The sequence below is a fragment of the Phalacrocorax aristotelis genome, chromosome 9 (genome assembly GCF_949628215.1).
Source record: "Phalacrocorax aristotelis chromosome 9, bGulAri2.1, whole genome shotgun sequence".
NCBI lineage: Eukaryota > Metazoa > Chordata > Aves > Suliformes > Phalacrocoracidae > Phalacrocorax > Phalacrocorax aristotelis.
In genome coordinates this window covers 20,235,692-20,261,138 of record NC_134284.1, presented here as the reverse complement: position 1 = coordinate 20,261,138, position 25,447 = coordinate 20,235,692, and the positions used below count along the sequence as shown (strand labels likewise).

The window sequence follows — 25,447 nt, the reverse complement described above, 5'->3', positions numbered from 1 at the left end:
CTTTGAATTCATTGTTTTTGCGGGACATGCTGATCTTAATGGAATCTTTTGATAATATTATTTTAATAGAATGGATCTCATTTTGCTGAGGAATGTTAATGCAGAAAGGAAGGGATTTAACTTTGTGCTGTTGTGTATAATAGCTGTAATATGTGAGTTACAGAAAAGTAAGCCAGTTTTATAGAGACCACTAGGAATTGTGAAGAATGTGGGGCTTATATTGTCAAATAAAGAGCCAGGTTTTTAGCCTGCCAGTCTTTGGGAGGCAGAGAATAAGGTTTTGACAGTGAATAAAGTTTTTGTTTATGTAGGATTCCCACATAGTTATGGCGAATAATTGTAATTAGCACAATGTTGCAGTTTCTTTTATCTGCTGCTTTATTTTTGGTTTCCTAACTTTTTTTTTTTAATGCTTTCTAGTTATTGTCTGAAGACCAAAGAGGAGTCACAAGATGGGTGACTGGCTGGCTTGGTGGAGGAGCTGGGTCAAAGAGTGTCCCTAGTACACCTTTGAGGCCAACTCATCAGAACATTTTTAATAGTGTAAGAGTTAATTGTGCATTCTCTACGTTTGAGTGGAAAAAATGGGGCAGTTGCGTATTAATGCCATGTTTGGCTCACCAGTATATTGAGCTTCATTTACCGATGCTACCGTATCTTGCATTATTTGTTTATGTGCAACTGCTTTGGCATAAGGTTTTTTTCTGCACTAAATAAATATGTATGCATTGATGAAAATTATACAATAATAAGTGTTGGGCTAATACAGAAAGTCGGTTACCGTTCCACTGGTTCGTGGGATCACTGACTTCTTACAGTATGGACTTTATTCTTGCAAACTGGCAGTGTTGGAAGTTAAATAAATGTGGGAGTCTGGAATCCTACAATATTCAGCAGTGTAAAAGATGATGACAGTGTATTTTAATGACTGTGTTCCCGTATGTCCTTTAAATTTCATTTTAAAAGCTTTCTCAGCTGCTGTAGCTCGTGCCTCTTATGTACAACATAAAAAGTTGATATTTAAGTTTCAAATACTGTAAAGCAACAGTTCTCATAGCATGGTCCATGGGAGCAGTTAAACTATGGAACTTTCAATTTTGCAGACCAGTAAAATAATGCATTCAAGGATAGAGCAGTGAGGGACTGGGCTTTTTGGATTAGCTTTGAGTTTTTGCTCATTGAGCTAAAAAAATATGTTGAGAATTGATTCCTGTAAATTACCTTGAAGTGTAGGGATTGTTTTTTGCCCACTAAAATAGTGCATACACTTAGGCCACCAGAGGATTGTGGTCTGATTAACTACAGACATAAAAGAGGAAAATTAAGGCTTTTGTATGTATAGTACAGGCTTTACTAAGCAAAATTTTATCATGTGATGCTACTGACATGTTAATCATTCCATGCTTCCTTTACTCAAGACTTTTTGTCAAATAAAGAAAGCAATGGGTTTTAAGAGAAATATTTAAGTTTTATGTGTTTCTGGAGGAGTGATTTGCTTGAGCACACAGGAAACACTGCGATGTCAGTAGTAGCATGGGATTCTTGAAACAATTGGCTTAAATCGATAATGGAACCGTGGTGGAATTATGTGTGTTATCTTTAGAGTTTATCAATTTCACATAAATACCACTTACTGAGACAAGAAGAAAAAATGTGTTTTGAAAATAAATTTCATTGTCACTCACTAAGGACTACTTAGTAGCAAGTATTAAGTACTTAGTAGCAAGTACCAGTACAAAATTCTTTGGAGGCTGTTGACAGCTTTTTTTTTAATATATATGTATTTTTAACTTACTTTTCAACCGAGCATCAGTAAAATATAATAACTAGTAGCCTCTTGTAGTCTTTTTCAGAACTGTTTGTGAAATTCCTCGAAACAGAGTCTTGCCCAAGCCTTCCTCCACCCAAGCTCTCTGTTCATGATATGAAACCTTTAGGAGCAGCAGGAACGGGTAACACTAGCAGTACTCCATTCAACAGTCAAATACAAGGTAACATTTGAAGGAAAATTTGAATCTTGACACAGAACATAACTAAAGGTAGAATTTTCAAGGGGATTTCAATGATTCTGTGCTTCCAGCACTTTTTAAGTGCTGGACATGAGTGTCAGTATATCATCTACAGAAATGCATTTATGAGAATTAGGATGTTTACAGGATGAAAGACCTTTTTTAAAATGAAAAAAATCTGAGTAAAATCAGCTGTCCAAATAACTAGTATGGTATGGGAATGTCAGTTTAGTTTCTGCTCTACATCCAGTGTAGGAACCTTGAGAACAGGTTACATCTGGAGCTGAGCGTGGATTTGATGGGAGAAGGTGAGGAGGGGCAAGTTGATTGTTAGATTTTAAAAAAAAAGCTTATTAATACTTTTCATTATCAGAACTAAAATTCTGTTAGAATTTGACTAATAAGCAAATGTTAAGTTTTGTCTCGGGGTAAATTGTGACCCACTGTCTGGAGTGTTTACAGGGGTTTTCTTGGGGCTGTCCCTGGGGAAGCTGTGCCAATACACCACAGGATGGGAAACCTACCTATGTGCTGCATTGTAGTGCATGCACAAGAGCTCTTATGCCTTTGCATAGTGCTGGAGTCAACGTGACAAATATTTAATGTCTGACATTGCAGGCGTGAAGTGATCCTTGGCAAAGGGTGTTCATGTTGCCTGTCACAGAAATGTATAGATTTTTTGGGGGTAGCCTGAGCTGTTACTGAATTTGAGCTGCCAACAAGCACAAGTCTTGTAACTGGTGGCCTGAAGTGTAGACATAAGAATTGTTCAGCAAAAGAAGCAGTGGCAGATCGGATCCAAGATGAGAGAAGATAATGAAAGTCTTTAACAGTCTACAGTCAAAGAAGCAAGAAGATAGGATTTTCATGTTGCAAAAGTAACAGGCAATTCTAGAACGTGTTTGTGAACAATTGCTGTAAAATGGGTGGGCTTATGAATGCTTTCTAACAAAGTGGTTTTTTTGTTGGGTTTTGGGTTTTTTTGTTGTTTTTGGTTTGGGTTTTTTGTGGTGTGTTTTTTTTGTTTTGGGGGGGTTTGGGGTTTTGGTTTGGGGTTGTTGGGTTTGGGGTTTTTTTTCCTTTTTTAATTTATTTTACATTTCAGATTCTGCAGTCTTGGGAATGAGCAGAAGACCAGATACAAACCCATTTTTAGCACCTCGATCGGCCGCAGTGCCTCTCATAACACCTGCTGGTAGTTCTGGCCATCTGCTTATGAAACCTATTTCTGATGCATTGCCTACTTTTACACCGCTGCCAGTGTCCCCTGATGCCAGTGCTGGTGCTGTACTAAAAGACCTCCTAAAACAATAGATGATCTTGTATCAACATGATGATAGTAGCACTTTATGGAAAACGAAGACACTATGCTGTATATAACTTACCACACTGAGGCCTTCTGTAAAAAGTTGTGTACTTTTTTGCAGTTGTACTTTGCTTTTCTTCTAATTATGAACTAAGCAGTGCTTTGGAAATTCTAATGGTGGCATGAATAGCTGCCACCAGTTATAGCAGGCATTCATTTTGGGTGTGGGTTGAATCTTAAACTGAGGGAAAAAGAAAAATCTGTCTTGTTGCTAGATTGTCACAAGACAAACAGAAGGATTTTTAAACTTCAGTTATACTCTGAGTTGTTTTGGTTATGCATGGACAGTGTTAACTCTTCGGTATCGATCTGTTTTTCCATTAAAATGGCCCACTGCCAATAGCAGATCTTCAAGAACCAGCATGGGGGGGGGGGAAGAAGAAGCCCCCAAAAACCTCAGGAAGAATCTCCAGCCAAAATTGATCTCAGTTGAAGTGATCAATTAATGACACAAACTCCAAAGAATAAGGCAGCACATGGGAGTGTGATTATTGAGCACTTGCAGTCTTCCCACATGATTTATGACATTTACTTCATGTACACTAGGACATGTATCTCTCATTTACTGGACTGGTCACATTTGGGGGCAATTTGAGACATGTTAATATCTTCTTTGCATAATTATTTGATTCCCCCCCCCCCCGGACAGACTAATAGCTGCTTTCAGCAGTCAAGTCCATCGGCACCAAGGAGTTAACTGGGAGTGCTTCATTTTCTAAAGGTGTCCATGTGATGAAGAGTGGGTAATATAGCAAAAGAAAGGTAGGTTCACTTATATAAAGACACTGTACTCTAGTGGTCTCAGATGTATATTTGAGAGACTCTTTTATCTTGCAGGATTTTGTAGATCCAAATACAGGCTTAAAGCTTGAACACATGTATAGACTTTAAAGGGAAGAAGATGCTTACTTATCTCAAATGTGTAAATAGGTCTTTGTAAGACCAAGGCCAAAGTCAATTGTGGTGTAAATTTTGCTGTGATAACTTGTACATTTTGTTTGGCAGGTAAAGAATGAAGTTGCATACTAAAGGATAAAAGTCCTCTTGCAAAAGTCATCTTCATAGTGAATCTGAGATAAAACATCTTCAGTTTAAAATGTGTAATTTCTGAATCTTTTTATATGCCATTCCTTGTTTAGTCAGTGTTAAGATAACTGTTGTGCAAGTTCTATATTAGAACTGTCAACCTTTACTTCCCATTTTCATTAAGATCCTGGATGAAATTGTTGTAAGAGTTACATTTAAATAAAATTAATTACTGAAACTTGTACAGTATCAACCAAAATAATGCAAGAAATCTTTGCATTTATTTATATAGGGGTCAAATAGTCGATTTCTTTTGTTGCCTTGAAATCTAGCAAAGTTTTTTTTTTAATTACTGTATTTACTTGCAGAACTGCTTAAGTCCCTTTTCTCCAGTATGTTAATGTTCCATGGGAGACTTATGCAAATTTAGAAGTGGATTGACCATATTGAGTTTTTATTTTCAATTTTTTTACTCTATTATACACAAGATAATTAATTTGGCAGTTTGATTTCTGAAAGGATAGCAGCCACACATAGTATACCAAATAAATTCTGCATTACATAATAAATGTATTGAGAATTTGAAATTACCTTGGCTGAGAACATTTCAGTTTGGTACTTCAAATGTACATATTCATTTAAACTAGGCTGTAACAAATATAAAGAAAACTGAAATCAGATGCTTCTGTGCAGTCTCTCTGGTTCTCATAGTCATGTGTCTTTAAGGATATATAGTTGCTTCAGAATAAAATTGCCTTTTGGTGAGCCAAATAAAGGAAAAGTTTAGTTTTTAAAAATTATTACTTACATATTATAAATTACAGATTGACTCGTGCTGCTGACTATCCTCTGAATATACTGACTGAGCAGATATTTTGGGGGCAAATTTTTTCTTTAATTGCACAGAAATTAATATGTACTTGTTTCTTTTCCAGGAAGCTTTATAAATGCCAATAAATAAAACATGAAACACCATTTATTTCTGCATGCTGTAAATAGAGCTGATTTACACAGTAAGCTATGAGTTTGAGGAGGGAAATCTAAAACCAAGCAAAGGTATTGAAGAACTTCAGAGTTCCTTGTTAAGCTAATTTGGAGAGAAGAAAATCCTCTACTGGAGAGATATAAGAGGCTTCAGTCCTTAAGTCTAGCAGATCTGCTGAACTGTGGAGAAAAGCCTCATGGCTTACAGGTTTCTGTTCTGGGGCTTATTCACAACTATATTGGTGGGTTTTGTTGCTTTGCTAGAAATCAAATGTGCTCTGTGTTCTGGCCAGTACTTTCCCACTGAAAAGTGTAGAACAACTTCATTGCCTTCTTTCTCTTGTCTGTCTTAGACTATTTCTCAGACTGTGATAAACCTTCAAGATTTGTTTTCATGGAAAGATTAGTGGTTTTATTTTTTCTTTAAGTTTTCGTCTGTGTTTACTTTGTGCTTGATAACTGTTTCATATGTATTTACCATACCAGTTTCCCACATGTATGTACGAGACCCATGTAGTCTATCCTGTTAATTATGTGGGTCTTTCACACAGCAGCAGGGGAGAGAAAAAAATATCTCTGGAATTTATGGGCAGGTGCAGTAGTTAAAAATTTTCATTCTTCATTTAACTTAATTGTTCTCTTTCACCTTGCTTTTGTAATGAAAAAAAGAGTATGGTCGTCCTAGTTTTGGTCTAACAAGCTGTCAGTTATCTTTAGAGGTAAGGTAACAGAACTCTAGTAAGGAATTTATTTTGCGAAGTTGATATAAGGGGGCAAAATAAGGGTTAGGATTTTCTGTTCTCCTCTTTAGACTATTTCATTTTTTGCTGTTCTTTGCTCATCTTGCATTCAGTGCAAAGAGAAGGAAGTAACTGGTTGATCATCCTAATTGTTACTGTAAAAGAATGCACAGGTAATTAGTTAAACTCCTGCATTAAGCCATTTAGACACAGCCATATAATTTGTCACATTATAGTGACCAGTGCAGAAAGAAGTTGTTTTACCAAATGTCAGTTCCCAGCCTGCATTTTATTATTGATTCTTATTCATGTTCTTGACCCATCTTGCATAAATAGTTACTAATAAGGCAGGCTACCTGGAGGAGTATACATAGCAGTGACTGATTCATAAAGGGGAAGAAGCCAAATGGAAGATGCTTGCCTTGTAAGTATTTCACATTATTGCATACCTCGTGAAAACTTTGCAATTTTAAGCCTTGTTGTCTTCTTACTGTCAGTTTTGATTACTTTGTTGCCACATTATCCTATAAAAGTTCAAGAATAATTTTCTCAACTTTTTAAAGTAGACATACTTGTGAACTTGATGTCACATCCTCCCAGGCAGCCCCAGTTTGGGAGTAGAGTTAACTGGCATAAAATTAAATTCTTTTTTTGTCAGCTACTTGAAGAAAAAATACAAATATTTGTTTAATATAGAGAGACATTCTTATACTATGGAAATAGCAGGGCTAAAAGCTTCATACATTCTTTCAAACAGATGAGTTTTTGATTTATCTATACATTCAAACCAAAGTAGTCTTTGTGTCAATATACTTTTGTTGATGTTAAAAAAAAAAAAAAGCCCCACATAAAATACATATATGTATATATACACATATGGCAGTGGTAGAAGTAAGGCTTGAGGAATTAAAAACATTGTATACATTAGTTATATTTTGGGTTTTTTTCCCCCTTCCAGTAAAGTTAGTATTTTGTTGCCTTGAGTAGTCGTCTTTCATGTGAAAGGCTTCTAATTAGCTTTCTTAGAAAACAATATATATATAAATTACCAGCCTATAATTTTTGTTCTATTGTGTTGTGCCATTATATACTGCTTAATTTATTTGCAGCCCCGCAAAGCTTAAATATGGAAACCAGTCTTCAATAAAAAATGAAGGAATAGGCAGCTGCTGGCATTTTTTTTTAAGGAAAAAATAATCTGTACATGGCATGTTGTTTACAGTGGTAGCAACACAGAGTCTTGGACTATTCTGTTTTTTCTCAAGCTTACAGAAAAGTATGATATTTTAAGTTTCGGTATCTGAAAGCATCACGTATCTAACTCTGAAATACATTTTGCAGTCGTTAAAGTATGTTATCAGCATAAGTGTGCCAGGAACGTGCCTGTTGTTTGCTGGTTTTGTTAGATGTGTTGAAAAGCTAATTCGGACAAATTTATTCCAAACTAAGAGTTCAGCCATGCTGCTAAAACTCTCAAACATTTTGCCAAGCAGAAATATATTGTATCAAGTGGTTAAAGACTTGTTTTCCTTGTAGGAAGTAACAGTTGGAAGATAACTCTTAAATTTTCATACCTAAAAATGGACATTTATCATTCAGTAAAGGTCCAAGACGTTGCTGAGAGGCTGCCACAACTCATCAGGAAAACACTATTTCATGTAGGCATGAACGACACTGAGAGCTGTAACCTGGGTAAAATCAAGGAATACTTTCGAGCCCTGGCGGAGCAAGTGAAAAACATTGGCGCCCAGGTGATCTTTTCCATTTTGCCAGTTCGAGGGAAGGGAGCAGCCAGAAACAGGCGAATAATGTATATCAACTCCTGGCTATGTGGCTGGTGTCACCATGAGGGGTTTGGCTTTTATGACAATGGGGTGTTCTTCAATGACTATGACATCCTAGGGAGGGATGGAATCCATCTGTCTAAAAGGGGTAAAGGAATCTTTAGCAGTAGGCTGGCTAACCTGGTGAGGCGGGCTTCAAACTGAAGGACTTGGGGGGTGGGATCTGTTGCGAAAACTCTCACACCAGCGCATCCAACGGGGGTAAGTCAGGCCAAGCATTGTGGTGATAAAGGTTCATTAGCTGTCTCCCAAGAGGTGAAACAAAAGAGTAATCACCTCAAGTGTATGTACACAAATGCACACAGTCTAGGTAACAAACAGGAGGAACTGGAGCTCCGTGCCCACTCAGAAGGTTATGACATCATAGGAGTAACTGAAACATGGTGGGACAATGCAGATGACCGGGGGATCGCAATGGGCGGTTACAGGCTCTTTCGTAAGGACAGGCAGGGTAGAAGAGGTGGAGGAGTTGCACTTTACATTAAGGAAAACCTTGAATGTATCGAAGTCAACTATGGTGATTGTGACTGCTCTGTCGAATGCCTCTGGGTTAAAGTCAAAGCGGTCATCTCCAAGCAGGACCTCACAGTGGGCATCTGCTATCGACCTCCTAACCACGATGCCGATGACAACGAAGTGATATTTGGGGCACTACAGCAAGCTTCTGGCCAACAGAACCTGGTCCTGATGGGTGACTTCAACTACCCAGACATATCCTGGAAGAACAATACAGCAGCTCGTGTGTCATCCACCAAGTTCCTGGAATGTATAGAGGACTGTTTCCTGATACAAATGTTAGATGTGCCAACCAGGAATGAGGCACGGCTGGACCTGCTATTCACAAACTGAGAAAACCTGCTTTGTAATATCTCAGTTAGTGATAGCCTTGGCTGCAGTGACCACAATGTTGTGGAGTTCGGGATCCTGCTGAGTGTGCTGAAGGTCACCTCTAAGACAGGGGTTCTGGATTTTAGAAGAGCAAACTTCAGTTCACTCAGGGCTCAGTTGGGAGGGATTTGATGGGAAGCTTCCATGGAAGACAAAGGAGCTAGTGAGTGCTGGGAGTTATTCAAGGAGACTCTATTGGAAGCACAAAGCCAATTTATCCCCTATAAAGGAAAGGGAAGTAAGTGGAGCAAGAGGCCCCCGTGGCTCAGCCATGACCTCCTGGGTCTACTCAAATCCAAAAGGGAGGCGTACCAGAGATGGAGAAGTGGAGGATTATCCGTCAAGAGCTACAAGGGCATTGCCAGAGTGTGCAGAGACGCAGTCAGAAAAGCAAAAGCCCAATTTGAATTGAAACTGGCTGTAGACGTGAAAAATAACAGGAAAGGTTTCTTCAAGTATGTCAACCATAAGCAGAGAAAGAAGGAAAACGTAGGCCCACTGCTAAATGGAAAAGGAGAGAGTCAGTCACCAATGATGCCAAAAAGGCAGAGGTCCTCAACACCTTCTTCATCTCTGTGTTTACCAGCACTGTTGGGTCCCAGGCTTTAGGAACAAAATTGCCAATTGATCCAAACACTGACCCACCATCAGTGAAGGAAGAGTTAGTATATGAATTACTACTACAGGAGCTTGACCCCTACAAATCAATGGGCCCTGACACCATCCACCCAAGGGTGTTGAGAGAGCTGGCTGACATCACCGCAAGGCCGCTCTCCATAATCTTCGAGAAGTCATGGAGAACAGGGGATGCCCCAGAGGACTGGAGGAAGGCAAATGTTACCCCTATCTACAAGAAGGGCCCGAGGGAGGATCCGGGTAACTACAGGCCCATCAGCCTTACTTCAGTCCCTGGGAAAGTTATGGAATGGATCCTCCTGGGGGCCATCACAAGTCAAATGAAGCACGTGATTGGGAAAAGCCAACATGGCTTCACTAAAGGCAGATCGTGCTTAACAAGCCTGGTGGCCTTCTATGACGAAGTGACTTGCCTGGTTGACATAGAGCAGGTGGTGGACATTGTCTACCTAGACTTCTCCAAGGCCTTTGATACAGTCCCCCACAGTCTCCTGCTGGAGAAATTAATGTGTTATGGCCTAGACAAGGGGTCTGTGCAGTGGGTGGGGAACTGGCTGACAGGCCGCACCTAAAGGGTGGTGGTAAATAGCTCTTTCTCAAACTGGCAGCCTGTCACTAGTGGAGTCCCTCAAGGATCGATATTGGGCCCAATGTTATTCAATATCTTTATAAGTGATCTGGATGATGGCATCAAGTGTAGCCTGATGAAGTTTGCTGGTGACACCAAGTTGAGTGGGGAAGTAGGCACTCCAGAAGGGAGAGCTGCTCTGCAGGGAGATCTGGATAGGCTGGAAGAGTGGGCCAGCAAGAACCTTATGAAGTTCAACAAGGAAAAGTGTAAGGTCATGCACCTGGGAAAACATAATCCAGGAGTGCAGCACAGACTGGGATCGGCCTGGCTGGAGAGCAGCTCTGTGGAAAGGGACCTGGGAGTCCTGGTGGACAGAAAGCTCAACATGAGCGAACAGTGTGCTGCTGCGGCCAAGAAGGCCAACAGGATGCTGGGTTGCATCAAAAAGGGCATCACCAGCAGAGATAAAGCAGTCATCATCCTGTTCTACTCAGTGCTTGTCAGGCCACACCTGGAGGGCTGTGTACAGTTCTGGTCCCTTCTATACAAAAGGGATGTGGACAGGCTGGAAGGGGCCCAGAGAAGGGCCACCGAGATGATCCAAGGTCTGGGAAGCCTGGCATATGAGGATAGGCTGGGAGAACAGGGTTTGTTGAGCCTTGAGAAAAGGAGGCTCAGAGGGGATCTCATCACCATGTACCAGTACTTAAGGGGCAGCTAGAAAGAAGATGGAGACTCCCTTTTTACACAGAGTCACATGGAGAGGACAAGGGGGAATGGGCACAAGTTGCTCTTGGGGAGATTCCAATTGGACATGAGGGGGAAATTTTTCACACTGAGGACAGTCAACCATTGGAATAATCTCCCCAGGGAAGTGGTTGACTCGGCCATGTTGGACACCTTCAAGAGTCGCCTGGACAGGGTGCTGGGCCATCTTGTCTAGACTGCGCTCTTCCTAGAAAGGTTGGACTAGATGACCCCTGAGGTCCCTTCCAACCTGTGATTCTGTGATATTAAGTAATCTGGAGTTGTTCTGTGCCTTCTTATTGAGCTTGTGGCATTGCTGGTTAAGTCTAATTTCTTTTAAAATGTTCACAGATGATGTACATCATCCTTGAGCACTGATAGTGAATTAATCTTCCTCTACTCTTGTGTTAAGATAGCCATTAAACAGCTTCTCACAGATTAGATTTTAAAATCAGTATTGCTTGCACTCAAGTGTCTGGCAGTCTGTGCCAAACTGCCTTTGGAAAGGTTAACTTTTTTTGGTCTGTGATGGTCATCTAATAAATATTACTGTAAATATCTACAGTAACACCAAAAACATTTCCCAGACATCTTAAGCAGACTGAAAACACCCCTTTTTTTCTCTGTTTGTAGTCAGTTTGATTTGAGTTCTTCTACACCTTGAGTTGTTAGGTTTTGGGGGGCTTATTTGGATTGTTCAGGAAATGTTGCACCCAGAAAGAAAGTGCTGCTTTTTTTTTTTTAAGTCTGTTTCTGTCAATTTTGTTTATTCCTGTTATGACAGCAATATTTTCTTCCAGTGTGAATATATGCTATTTAGATTTCCTCCTGTTGTAGTACCACAGCTGGGATGGCTGTTGTGGTTGCAGAAGCTGCGCGTGTATGCTACTAGATCACCTAACTAGAGATAAGAAAGTCTTCTGAATGTTTGCATGTAGAAATTGAGTGACATCTCAAATGGCTAGGAGAGAGAGGCATATTTCACACCAACTCAAAAGTTCAAGGTAAAAAAAGGGGTATGGGACATCATAGATGATACACCCTTGCAGTATTTCTGTTGTCATTTATTAGGTGGACTGGAAAAACATGGCAGTTAAGGAAAACACGTGAATATAATAGCATGGTCCCAGAAGACTTGTTTTTGAGTGAAGTAAGAATAAATTGATCTGATAAACTTAGTATACTTACATGTCGATCAAATTTAACATTGATTACCCTGACAAAGTCAAATCCATTAATTATGCTTGTAAGATGAAAAAATAATTCTTATTTTAAAGATAGAGTGTCTGTTGGTAGGGATTGGAGCTTTGCCACATTTAAAAAAAGGTCAGACTCAACATCATCTCAAGCTTGAAGGAACCTTGCTGAATACGCAAATGAGGAGACTTCACAGCTAAGGTTATGCCTTCAGGACTGTTCAACCACATGTGGACTGAGCTGAGCCCCAGAAACAGCAGCCCAGATAATCGCATTTTCAGTGGGCAGTTTCTAGTCACCAACAGTAGCAGCTGCACAAAGCTCTGTAGCAGTGTTCCATTTTGCTGGAATTTTGCCCTAAATGGATAAGGAAAGGAAAAGTTGGCTGCATCTCCTTCAACAACAGAAGGCATGGCCTGAGCTTGTTTCCTTATCTGAGATCACAGAGAGAGGATTCTTTGGATCCTTGTGTTTTGATTTATACTGGTAGAGACAACTTTCCATTTTCTTAAGTGACTGGCAGACTTTGGATCATACTGCACATAGCTGGTCTTTATCAAACCATCAGTCTGCTGTCAAATATTGGGAGTAAACATCTTACCATTTGAATTGTGTAGGAAAGAGTGTAAACCTTTACAATCTCAGATTGTGGTTCTAATGTTCAGTGAGCTGAAGAGACCCAGGAAGGAAGCTTGTGTGTACACAGGAGTCCTCAGTCATCTACTTTCAGCATAGTGTATTTTAATGAAGTTCAGTTTTGCTTTGGCAAGACTCAGCCTGTCTTGGGACTTAGACCCCCTGCTCTGAAGGAACATCAACACCACATTCTCTTGGGTATTTTTATGGTTTAACTGGCAAGTACATGCAGAGTCAGTGAAAAGGAGTTAACACATTTCATGAAGGTGTGAAAACAAGTCAAATTGGCGAAGGAGTGGAACAACAGATTTCCTGATTGAAGACACAATAGCGAATCCCAGCTGTAATGTTTGTACAGGGCATACATCTGAGCAGATCAATCACATATGTCTTTTAGAATTTGTATGCTTATTGTGTGAGTTGAACTTTAACCTAGTCTGCTGAAAAAAGGAGGTTGTGTGCACTTCCTGCAAATGGATGAGAAGATGAAATATGTTTGCTAGCATCCACACTCTTTTACTGAAGTCTAACTAAAACGTACATCTGACAGCAGAAAATTTGAAGGTAAATTTTTTTTTCCAAAGAGGAGGTGTTCTTCGCCACCAGGACTAGAAAATGTCTTTCTGATTGTACTTTGCTATTTGTGAGTATCCTGACAAAACCAAAAATAACTAATATCATTCGGTGTGTGCAATGAGAGTTGTCTTCCTACAGCTTCCCACAACGGTAGTAATAGTAATAAAAGCGGATTTCTTGTGTGTCTCGCATAAAAACCTTCTTGGCTTCACTTTTGTCAGTACATTTGCTCCTGCTGAAGTGTGAGAGACAGGCTGTGGTCTTCTGCTTGTCCCCGGAGGAATACAGCTGGAGACTCAATACTTGCTTTTTAACAGCCCTGACAATATGCCTCAGGCTTTGAGAAGACCATTCTTGTTACCAAGAAAGCAGTGGTGCAGTTTAGTCTCGGTCCTTCATGTGGCTGCTGAACTTGCCAGCAGGAAAGAGTTTTGCATGTGTACCAGGTAGGAACTGTATGAATGACTGAAAGAAATTGTATGCAGTGTTTGACAGGGAATAGACCAGAAATCATATTTGCCCACAGCTCAATCTAGTTTTAAATGCTTGCAAATAACAATTTGTTTTAATGAGAGAACCATTTAGAAAGTATTAGTCTGTGGGAAAAGTGGAAAAAGATTAATTTATTTGAGTTATGTTCAACTATTATTAGAGGTTTTTGTCAGTGATTTGACAGAACAGAATTTAGAAGCGATTGCATGTGGCATTTCAACAAGCACTGACAGACTACAGATCAATGGTATCAGGGAAACAAACTACTTGTGCCTATTTTTTGTGTTTGCTAACAAAGTGAGCAGCCTTGCTGTACCAACAACCTAGAATGTTGTTCTGTCTCCCTTAGTGTAAAGGAAACCTAACTTTGGAGAGCTGTCTGGATACAGTTTGAATATCAACCAGTATCATCAAGGTAAGGAGAATCGGGCAGTACTGCTGTGTGGTTTTCATTGCGACATCAGGTGCTGCATGTGTTTCCCCCCCCAGTGAATTTCAAGATGGTCTTGCAGGATGGGTTGAATTGCAACATGACCAGGTTTGGGGCACAGACCACAGAGGTTTTACAGCTTTGAGGCAGCTAGGAACTATTTCTTTTATGTCATTATGAAATAGTAACTTAGCCATGATTGTAGTACAGCCACTTTATCTAATGTTTGCTGATAGAATAATTAATAGTCCAAGGGGTCGGCAAAAAAAAAGCACATAAGACTCAAAATGGTGTGTATTTTATAATTTGGTAGCTTTCTGCGAAGGCTATTCCATCAGGCGAGCAAAGTCGGGTGATTGATCTTGACCTAGTAGAAGTAGACCAGTGCTATCTCCTGACTCCCTGGAATGGGAAGCGCTGCTCAACACAGCCCTCTGAGAACAGGAAGCCAAAAGTTATAATGCTTCAAATTTAAACTTCTATAAATTAGGGACTAGGGAGCTAAGGGCATGCTAAGGTTTTGAGAATTTGGCCTTTCGATGCTGCCCAGAGAGACAGAAGCCCATGAAAAGTTTGGCAGAGGCAAGTGGATTTTTACAACTAAATAAAGGTACCCTGAATCCATGTGGTTCCTGAACAGCAAGTATAGTATTATCACTAAAAATATATTTAGCCTAAGCAAGAGAGCAGCGACTGGATGTAAATAGTGCAACAGTAAGAGGTAGTAGCAGTTCTGAGGAAATAAGGGGAGCTGGATAAAAATGTTAGTTCCTAAATGGGAACATGCATAAAAGATGAAAGCTGCAAACTTTACTTCTCGGGAGAGTTAGTAGTGACCATGAGAGTGATCCTGAACACTTTCAGGTGCAGGTGTCTGAGAAACTGCATACAGGAAGGGAAATAAAGGATTCAGCGTTCAGCTAGTCATGGGGAGAGCCAGCCACATGAAATGTTGGTTGCAAAATTAACCTTTATGTAAAAAAATGTTTCCCCATCTCCTGCAGCAGTTTTCTCTATTGTTATAAGGTATTAAAGTACTTGAGTGATGCTTTTGTTTGTAATAAAAGATTGCTTTCAGAATTACAAGAAAATCATTGAGTTGATTCTGGTTCATCCATATGTTTTGATTTACATGCCATACTATGGATCCAATACTAAATTGTACCGGGGTAAAAATATAGTAAAGAAAGTGGCTTGAATGGTAGACTGGAGCACTGAAAACAGGAAACTTTTTCTGGAACTATAATTGGAAAATATTTAGACTGCTTTTGCCCTGTATGATCAAGAAGTGGGTGCCAATAAAAATGAAGGCAAACAGAAGACTGCCTTATTTTTGACAATAGGAGCAGGAACAGATGTGTTTAACAATTTTCAGCTAACTTAGAGGAGGCTTATTATGAAACTACAAAAATTTGAGGAGCACAGGATTCTAAAGAAAATGAATGAGTCATAACTAGGCTTGCCAGATCTGTCTAGACCCAAACCCAGACTGAATAGCGCACTGTCTGCAGAGTACTCAGGCTCAAGGACCTACAGAGTGCCACCTGCAGGCAAAGCCCTTGTAGGTGGTACCTCTGTCTTTACTGGACTCGACAGAACGATGACTGTGGTGTGCTGCCCACAACCTGCCTATTCAGGGGATTCAGGGAGCTCTCAGAACTCTGGCCGCGATGTTCTTCTGAACTCAACCAGAGGCTCAAACTTTCTTGTACTGGTACTTTTAATAGTCAGATGCTTTGCAGGCAGCCTGAAGCCTGCACTGCCCTGGTCAAATGTGACTAGTAAATCTAATTCATGAAGGAAAGGATTTTCGTTAGAAACTAAACTGGAATAGGGAACATCAGAAATCATTGCAATTTATCAAAACCTGAAGGGCCAACCTTCCAGTTCTGGAGGTATAAATGAAACTCTGAGAGGCCAAACTGAGACTGAATTGAGCCTGTAACTCACAGGAAGAATGTTGTATGTGCTCTGTCACAGTGACATGGTCTTGACTTAGTGCTTGGCACTAAATCCCCCAGTTGCCCAGGGTACTGGTGAATCTATGACTGCTACCAAAAAATAGAGTGTAGAGGAGAGGAGATGGGCTTAGTGCTGAGAAGTTCCGCTTCAAAAAAACAGTTGGACGTACTTTCTTGGGTCCTTCCCTCTTTCCCTCCTCCCTGTCTTCTAAAGGTATCTCAGCAGACCTCCTAATGGCAGGTTCCAGTGCCGAGACCACTGGGAGTCATAGCCACATCTAACGCAGCTTCAGTGCCCACTCCCTGGTCCCTTTCATGGGCTACCAAGGGTGGCTACAAAGGCTGTAGATTAAATCCTAGACTTGGAAAGAACCAGCAACTATTATACCCAAATTCCCAAGTTTTGCTGGGAAAAGTTCATGTTTGCTATTTACAGGTGCCAGTTAGGAGTTGGCTGGAGCCAGTTTCTGCTGTATGCAGTAACAGAGTAAATGTAAAAATAAATCCATATACCATGGGTCTGTTTTCTGAGATACATAGTTGTTAAGGCTAATCTCCAAGAAAATCTATGCTTAAAAGATCAACACTAAGTTTCCTGTGCTGTGCTACTGATTTGCCTGATATATTGGATTTACTGTTCTGTATTTTATTAAGCATTCTATGGAAACAAAGTATTTGTTTGGTACCTTCTGTTCTTCTAGCATTAAGGCAATTTTGTGAGAGATTACCCTTATGATAAATAATACAGCTGTTACATACCTTCATATTTAATTCAGTAACAACACTTGATTTCTAAATGTCACATGAGTTCTGATGAATTGTTGCTCTTCATTTTCTTGATTTGTTCTACAGCCTCCTCTGCTGGCACTTCAATTTTAGGCAGATACTCCCAAGTATGACCTTTTTTTGGGTTTACTTTCTTTTTTTCTAAAAAATTTCACTATGGGAACATCTTGAAGCTTCTCTAGCAAATGCAGATGAAGAAGAATCACTTAACTTTCTACTGTGATTTTATCTTTTCTAAGCACTGTTTTTGTACCTGGTTCATCTGTTGGCTTTGCAGACTGTTTGGCAGCTTTCCTGCTCTTGGTGTGTCTGAAAAAGAATTTATTATTAGCTTTTATGCCTCTTATGGTTTGTTTCTCCAACTTTCTTGGCCTGCTATTCTGTTTTTAGATTTAACCTGTCAGAGTTTTTGTTCCTTTCTATTTTCTACATCAGGCACAACTTCAGCTTCTTGAATTTTGCTCTGAAACAGTGGACAAAATGGGGCCTGATTGTTTGATCGGACTCCAGCTATGAGCTCAGTTAGCAGTACAAGTGCCTCTGGTGGGAGAAGGGTCCAGTTCCACTGACTTTTCACATGGCTGCTTGAGGTTCTGGTCCCCACAGCACCTGAACGGACTGGAGCCCCTGGGAACAGCCAGGCTACTTTCTGCAGGGGGAACTCTTGGTACTGCTGAGCTCCTTGTGCTGTGACAACCAGCACAAGTCAAAGCAAAGACCGTCAGATTAAAAAAAAGAAAGAAATAATCTGTGCTGTAAACTGCATCCTTTTGCAAGACTTCATAAGCACTGCAGCGTGCGTACAGTAGACTAGCAAACAGGAGTACATCGCCTGCCCAGTGGAATTGCTGTCTATGGCATTCTTAATCACTTCCTTATAGCAGCCCTCATTGCTGCAGAGCAGTGAATAATGAGTCTGAAAACAAAGAGACAACACACATAATTTTTATCACTCAGTTTCATAGCCAATCTTTTTCCAAACAACATAGTTAACTTACAGCACCCCAAAAGGAAACAGGTAAATTGTGAAATGGTGTAATCCCTGCTCCAGGAATAAGTAAATTAAGTGTAGCAGTTTTTAAATTGAAGAAAAGTTTATAAATGTCTTCTGGGGTTAGGAAAGCAGTTGCATACATACAAATCAGTCAAAATTATCCCTCTCCTCATATGGAAACTTTCTGCCACTCCTATGTTTGTCTCACATACAGCCATACAATCATAAGATACAGAAAAGATCAAAAAATGTGGGCATCTTTGCTGATTGCTTTATTGGGAAAAGAAACCAGAAGTCCTTGCTTATATGTGCACCTGTAAGAGTGAAACATGTTTAGAAAGAGAATGTTTTCCACCACTTGGGAAGAGAGAAGCTCTGGAAGAGAGGGCTGACGTCAAATATTTTTCTACTCTGGATTCATCAGCAGGGCTCTGGCAGGTGCCGTTACAAAAATAGTGCACATACTTGTGAATAGTCAAACATCCCCCTTGAGAGATGGCATTTCCACAGACTTGTTTGGGTTTGCGCAGAACCTGAAGTGTTTTAATGGAAACTGTAGAACATTTTCGATGCTACCGAGGGTAGTCTTTTGCTCTGGATAAAAACAAAGTGAATTGCCTAAGCAGACTAAAAGAAATCTAAAAAACAAGAAAAAGAAAAAAGAGAAAGGATCCTCAACTAAATCTGAAAAAACCTCACACAAATGTAAATTCCATATGATGGAAATAAAGTACCTGGGAGACGTGGGAGAGGAGGAAGCACAGGTGAAGCTGATGTCTTACTAGCACACATGCCTCAGCAGACAGGGAACACGGCCAGGTTAACTTGGAAGGGTGAACTACGGTCTCCAGTCAGCTGCTGTAACGTGCTGCCTGATGCTGTTGTGCCAGATGTGTGCAGTGTGGAGCATAAGTTAGTAAAGAACTTGAGAAACTACAAAAGACACTGCTGTCTTAAGTCATTTAAGCATAAAATAAATCAGTCCTGAATATTTCTAAGGGAGGTTTTATACATACTTCTAACTGTCTGGTCATAATTGGAGACCAATGGTTTATGTATCACAGGCACTTGCAAAGACTGTATGTTGGCTTGCTCAAATAGTGAAACAGACTGTAGTCTTGGTCCAGAAGTATTAAGAGTTTTAGGTCTTTATTATGGAAGGTCATTCTCAGCTGAAACTGGCCATAAAGGATTTACGCTTATTAGTAAAGAGGGCTGGTAAGCATCTTGTCGCAAGATAAAAGAACATCGTTTTCAGCCATGCTGTCTAGACCATTTGACAAAAATGCAGAGGAGAAAAGACCACAGCCTAGCATATGTACATGTTAGTCTCATAAATAAACAAAAACAAAATAAAATATCTGTTTAGTTTCAGGAAAAATGTGAACTGCAGTTACCAGGCTGTTCTCAAGGAAGAGATTCAACAGAAAAAAAAGTATTAACAGTGGCTGGGGCACCATGTTCTCGGATATTCACAACAACTCAAGGGGGAGCTGTGAGTTCTCAAAGAGATATTTTGTCTTTAGTTACAGGATGATGTTCTATACAATTTCTACAGGAAAAGAGTTTTAAAAGCATAAATGCCAGTCATTTAAAGATTGAAAAATCAAGAAGAATGTTGTATACTGTTGCAAATGAATAGCAATATGAAGAGACCTGCTGAGAGTTGTCACACGCACCAAAAATGATGTGAAAGACTCTTTGTCTTTCCTAGGAAAGTTATAAAAAACTTTTAGTTTGTTTGCTTACCTTACTTTCATTGGGGGAAAAAAATCCTGAACCATACTGAAGCATTCTTCCAAGAATATTACTCTTTTTTGCCTCAGGCAGCCTTCCTAGACCTTCCTAGTAAACACTACAGCTAAACAGGCAATCATGAACATCAAACTTGATCTCGCTAAAGGAGCTATACCTGGGGCAGTTTTGTCTTACAGCAGATGCAGTTCAGTGGGCATAGGTTTAAGCTGTTTGGGATTCAGTATGTACCTGCTAGATCCTACTGTTCCTCATTTAATGGGATGATTAATATGTTCTCAAAACAATAAAGTGGAGTCAGATACCAGTCCATGTTTAGAGTTGCTACATTTCAGAATGGATCCAGTGGTGCCTGGATTTTCTGCTGATTACTTTTTTTCCTAAAAGAAAATGTGTTATTAGAAACCAGTATCAGAGTGACCACAGACCTGTAAAGATAGTTACATCTATAAGACATAAAGTTAGATAAGGCAAAGCAAAAACTTTAAATGATGTGGTCTGTCTAGCAGGGTACTCTGAGAGCACCTGCTACAGCATTAAAGGGGCACTGTGCTTATTGTTCTTGGGAAGCAGTGTTATTTATCATCAGCGGTGTTGTCATCCCAAAGAAATGCATGCTTCAGACAGATGCGTGACGTCCCCATACAGGAGGGAAGGAGGGATGCTGTATTAGCTCTTTTTTCCATGGATACCTCACATAGGCAATAACTGTACCATACTGAGACAACTGAGCCCCAGGAGACAGCAGCACAACAGGAACTGTTACACTTTCTCCTTCCTAACAACAACAGTGTGACCTGCAAATCCACGCAACTTGAAAAGACATCTCAGAGACTGTTCACGGTGTGTTTTAGCTAGCACTAGCGATGTTTTTAAAATTGCATATTATGTTAATTTTCACTGTTAATCCTTGCTTGTGTTGTGTTTGGCTAGGAAAGGAAAATGTGTGGGACACTGCTTTTGAGCTTCTGGCCACAGCCATCTGGAACAGGTTATTGCATTGTTCATGTTATGAGATGGCAATTACAATTCAGATACCGAAAGAAGCAGACCTCAGGTGCTAGCATAAGGTAGTCCATCTTTGAAAAAGCATAAGGAACCCTCCCCAAACACTGAGAGCTCGCAATCGGGTTTCTGTCCTGGGAGGTGGAAGAAACAAGTCCTACCCTTTTTCAGGCAGAATTAGGGTTTGAGACCAAGTTTCCCATGTCCGTAGTGCTATTCATGTGGCACTAGGGTGAGATGTATGTAGTTCAAATTGCTGCCTGTCATGTATTATATCAACTTGTGATATAAGCTTGCTTATTTAGCAGTCTCCAGGAACACTTAGATCAATCTCCATTGTGAGGTGAAAGCCCAACTTGTGAATCTCATGGAGCTTAGGTGCTATCAAAATGCAATTGTTCCTGCAAATGCCCAGCAGTTGTGCTCTGAAGTGTTTTGCTGGTAGAAAATGTGGTTCCATAAGGTTTGGTAGGAGCAAAATGGGTGATCTAAAGCTTGGACATAGGCCCTTAAAGTGTCAGTTATTGGCAAGGGCCTTTAGTGAATTTAGGTCTGTATGGCTGTGTAAAAGCCACATCTAAGACTTGTCACTTTCAACGACTTTGGGCTCACACACCTATCACCGTACAGATCTGTGTGATTTGACTCTGCTTCCGCAGTTTGACAACATCCTTGAGAATATTCAGAGAGGGTGAACTTTAAAAAATGACAACAACATCTAAGGGAGTTTGGCAGACATGGTTCTGGAGAAGTGTAAGTATAATTTCAGATAGAATTAAAAAAGGAGATGAAGTGTTGTAAAAGTTAGTAGATGACTTGTTTCTGTGAAGCTGACATTTTTTTCAGGAGTGCTGAGTGTAGTTAGCTCTTATTGAGTTCCCCAACCTAAATACAGCTTTTGTCTTAGCATTCAGAAGCTGTTAGAGTATGTTCTCTGGTGCTGAGGGTCCCTGTGAACTGAGTATTGTGCGCTGTCTGCAGGCACATGGCATAATTCATACATTCAGTCGTCTCATCCAAGGGGAGTAGAGTTAAGGTTACACGACATAGCTTGTGCCCCTTATGATTATATATTACACAGTCTTCAAAATCCAAGGCTCAAACATGATTAGATCTGTAGTTTCAACCCCAGCTATGCACAGAGCAAACTTGTAAGAACATACTCAGACACTTAACAGAGCCCCATTTTGTACTGTGGACTGTTCTGCACCTCTTCATGAAGTCAAAAAAACTGTCAAGGTAATCTAAATAAACTAGTGGATTTTATAACGGGGGGATAGTTGAGGCCATTGAAGTGAAAGTACTACTAGGCCTGAAGTTCAGCCACCATCCTAAGCATAAGTACTGAAGGTGTCAGCAGATGGTGTTGAAAGATATGTGGAATTGTCCGTGTTTTTCTAGGGCCAACAAAAGAGTTTTATGTACCACAACATCTTCCTTTATGCAACTCCATATCAAAAAGAGAGTTGTGAGAAGAGTGTGGCTGCATCTTATTATTCTGTGGCTGATGGTAGTTATAGAGAGGTGCTGCAGAAATTCCACTCAGCCGTAACATAAAATCCTATTTATTTTCCAAAATGATTCATTTTTTCCATTAAATTAATTTAAATTTTCAAAATTTAGGGGGAAAAAAAGTCACCGTGCTGTAAACTAGCCCAAGTTGTGGTTTGGTACACTTTTTAGACTTTGTTTTTATCCACTCCAGCTGTAAGACGGAGACAGGAAAAAAATCAAAATATCTGTACAGTAGTCCTTCTTAATGAAGCCCCTTAGGTGGTCAGGTCTGGATTCACCTCCTGTCTCCAGCACTGGAGAGCCTCTGCCAGTTGGCTGATGAATCAAACTCTTTAGTCTGAGGCAATTCTTTGGGACCAGGCTGGTGGTGTGCTCATACAATGATTCTGGCACACATACAAAGATTTTACTATGTGATGGTGAGAAAATTTCAGTGGGTCAGCAAGTAAAGCATCAACAAGTATATGAAGGAAGCTCTTCATCCACACGGATGTTCAGAGCATCTGATTTGCTGTAGAGCTGTTTCTCATAGTTTCGGTAGATCTTCACACACCTAACATAGAGCAAGCACTGCTACTTTTAGACTTCTTCCCTCTCCAGATCACTGAGTGTATTGAGAAACATTGGACTTGGAGCATTATGAGAATACTCACTGTTAAATTTTTGCCACAGTTAAGATTTGCCCAGACTTTGCTTCCTGTCACTTTCCTGTTTTCTGACCCATGACAAAACTTTCCTCTAACAATATGCCCAGCAAGCTTCCTCAGAAGTCCCTTGTATGAGTTTTTGTTAAGCTTTTGGGAAGTCTATTTAAAATAAGTTAATTTGTTCTTGTTTATCTGCAAATGTATTGACAGCATCTGAATAATTATAGGAGAATGTTTAATTTTCCATGCAATGCAAGTGATGTAAGTCACTGAGAGGCAAACTGTCAAAAATGGCACTGAGCATCTGGTGCTGCCATTTTTGAAAAGTAATTTGGATGATTACAGCCAGTTAGTGAGGTGCTGAGGTCTTGCACTTCCCATTGGCGCCAACACGACTTGTGGGTGCTCAGCAATCCTGAAGCAGCTCAATCGTTGTATCACAATCTGGGTAGCCATGCTTAGAGGCCAGTTTTATGAATATCTGTTATAACAACTCTGTTTCTCTGTTTCTCAATCTGTTACAGAGAGGAGTATGATAGATTTTTATCTTGTCGGACATTTCATATTCCTTAGGAATAAAAGGTTTCCTCAAATGGAAGACTCAACAGAAATCGAAAGTATTAATTTAATATCTATGTCTGTATTTAATTTTGGTGTTCATCTTTGGATCTAGCATAATCTCCACAGCATCTGATTGCTTACCTCTCACATCTCATAAATGTTCTGCTTGACCTACTAAAGCTCTGCCTGCGGCAAAGTTGCAAACACCTGAAAAAGTACTTTATTTCCTTCCTCTTCAGTCATGACTGAAGATTTGCAAGACATGTCTTTCCTGAGAAATATTTCATTTAATAAACTGCTCCCTTAAGTGTGGGGTCAGTTTAAAAAGCACCAGTGTTTGTAGACAAGCCATTTGTTTTCCTCTGAGTGTTTAATTTGTTTATTCCTGTTTTCAAATAATCCCCAAGCAATATAGTTCCTGTAGCTGCGTTCATCATTAATTCAAGTTATTCACCTCCCAGAGGGTCAGACCTTTCATCAGGATGCCATTGGCACGAAGCAGCAAGTGTTGCATATTCATCGTCCAAGACACCGGCTAGAGGGCCTCCAAAAAGCCTGACTATTTTTTTTGTTCTCAGAGCAAGGAAAACAACCCCTTCCCTTTTCAAGTCCCTTGATAAGGGTTTCTGTCCAATAACGGTGCTCTCTGCTCTGAGGCACATTTAACTGTGAAGTTTGCAGCGGGAGAGGCTTTCCTTCAAGCTGTTAGTGTTTTATCCTGGCAGGCTTCTCGAAGTTGTTGTGAGGAGTCTAGCCAGTTGGTGAGCTTTGTAATCTAAACCAGCTGTCCCAGGCTGAGGCCCCCATTTGCATTGTTTAACATACTTAGAAAATGAAGTGTTCATTTTTAACATTCCTCCTCCAATTGGTTTAATGCTGAATTACAGAAGAGAACTAAGCAAAACCAGGTGCTTTCTCTGTATTCTCTCCAGTGTCTGAGGAGGTACAGACGGCTCCCGATCTTCTCCATTACTTGCTATTTCATTCTTTGGACTATAAATGACTGAGGAACTGGAGTGCTAGCAGAGGGTAATGTTTGGAAAAACTTTCTAGTTATTCATCAGCACAGACTCTGTTGTTTTTTTTTTTCTACCTTTCCCCAACGGTTTTGGACATGCAAGGATTAAAAAGGTAAGTGGCATGCATGAAATGTCTTTACTTGCTGAAGGGAAACCTACTTGTGGAAAATATCTGTGGCAGGGATTCGGTATGCCAATCCACTTGCTAAAGCCATTTGCAAAGAAACGGGATCTCAATGGTCAGAGGTGGGGAAAGACAATCTGTCTGTTATTAAAGCTGTGGTGTATCTGATGAGTTCCTTCTTGATCTGTGCTTATACTCTGTGCTTTAGGAACCCCAGCATCTGCAGGCGTACTGAACTGCAACAGCAAACGATCCCACTGGCTACAGTGATTGATCTGAAGCAAATTAGTTACTGTTGCAGAAGTTAATTACTAGTTTAAAATATTTTGCCTGCCTGGCAAGCTACTGTGACCAGCTGAATATAGTGTTGATAGGTTGTGCTGCATGTCTTTTAATTCTTGAGGGGATTTGGGATCTAAAGTAACGAGCAAGTTGAGATGGTGGTTGCAGGCAGAACACTTACAAGGCAGTAAGGTCACCCCCCCACCAAGCGGAAAGAATATATCATCTTGCAACGACGGAAACTAAAGACTGTCTAGAAACGTATGAGTTTCGTCTGACCAGTTTTATAAGGGATTTTTTTAGTGTGCCCTGCTCTGCAATAATGTGGAGCGCAGCCCAGTTGCTAGGTATGTTAATGTTCAGCTATAACCTGTTGTATTTCCTTCTAGTGCTGTTCTTGCTTTATGCAAAATGAGTACACAGTCTTTATACCAGTGCATGCTTTAAAATATCTTCAAAAAGATTTGAGAAATCAATAAATGAAGGTCAAACCTAAATCGATAGCGTTGTATTTTGAATATTTTGCATCTGACTCTAAGGAAAAGTTTGTGCAGAATTTGCCTTTCCTTGTCACTCAAAAGCTGCCAACAAGCATGATCTGGCTCTGCAGCACTATGAACAACCATTTTAGGGTTTATGTTTACTTTTCAGAGCTT

General features: G+C 40.1%; 2 protein-coding genes across 3 annotated transcripts in view; both read left to right on the top strand.

The window, feature by feature from the left end:
- Positions 1–5,376, top strand: part of TRIP11 (thyroid hormone receptor interactor 11) — a 32,759-nt gene extending 27,383 nt beyond the window's left edge. For both annotated transcript variants that reach the window (XM_075103736.1, XM_075103735.1), the window contains 3 exons: positions 421–543; positions 1,844–1,991; positions 3,115–5,376. In XM_075103736.1, coding sequence (XP_074959837.1) covers positions 421–543; positions 1,844–1,991; positions 3,115–3,323 — 480 coding nt within the window. In that variant the 3' untranslated portion in view covers positions 3,324–5,376. The remainder of the gene's footprint in view (positions 1–420; positions 544–1,843; positions 1,992–3,114) is intronic.
- An 18,868-nt stretch (positions 5,377–24,244) lies between these two features.
- FBLN5 (fibulin 5) overlaps positions 24,245–25,447 on the top strand; it is a 46,604-nt gene continuing 45,401 nt past the window's right edge. The window contains exon 1 of the mRNA XM_075103734.1: positions 24,245–24,497. Coding sequence (XP_074959835.1) covers positions 24,481–24,497 — 17 coding nt within the window. The 5' untranslated portion in view covers positions 24,245–24,480. The remainder of the gene's footprint in view (positions 24,498–25,447) is intronic.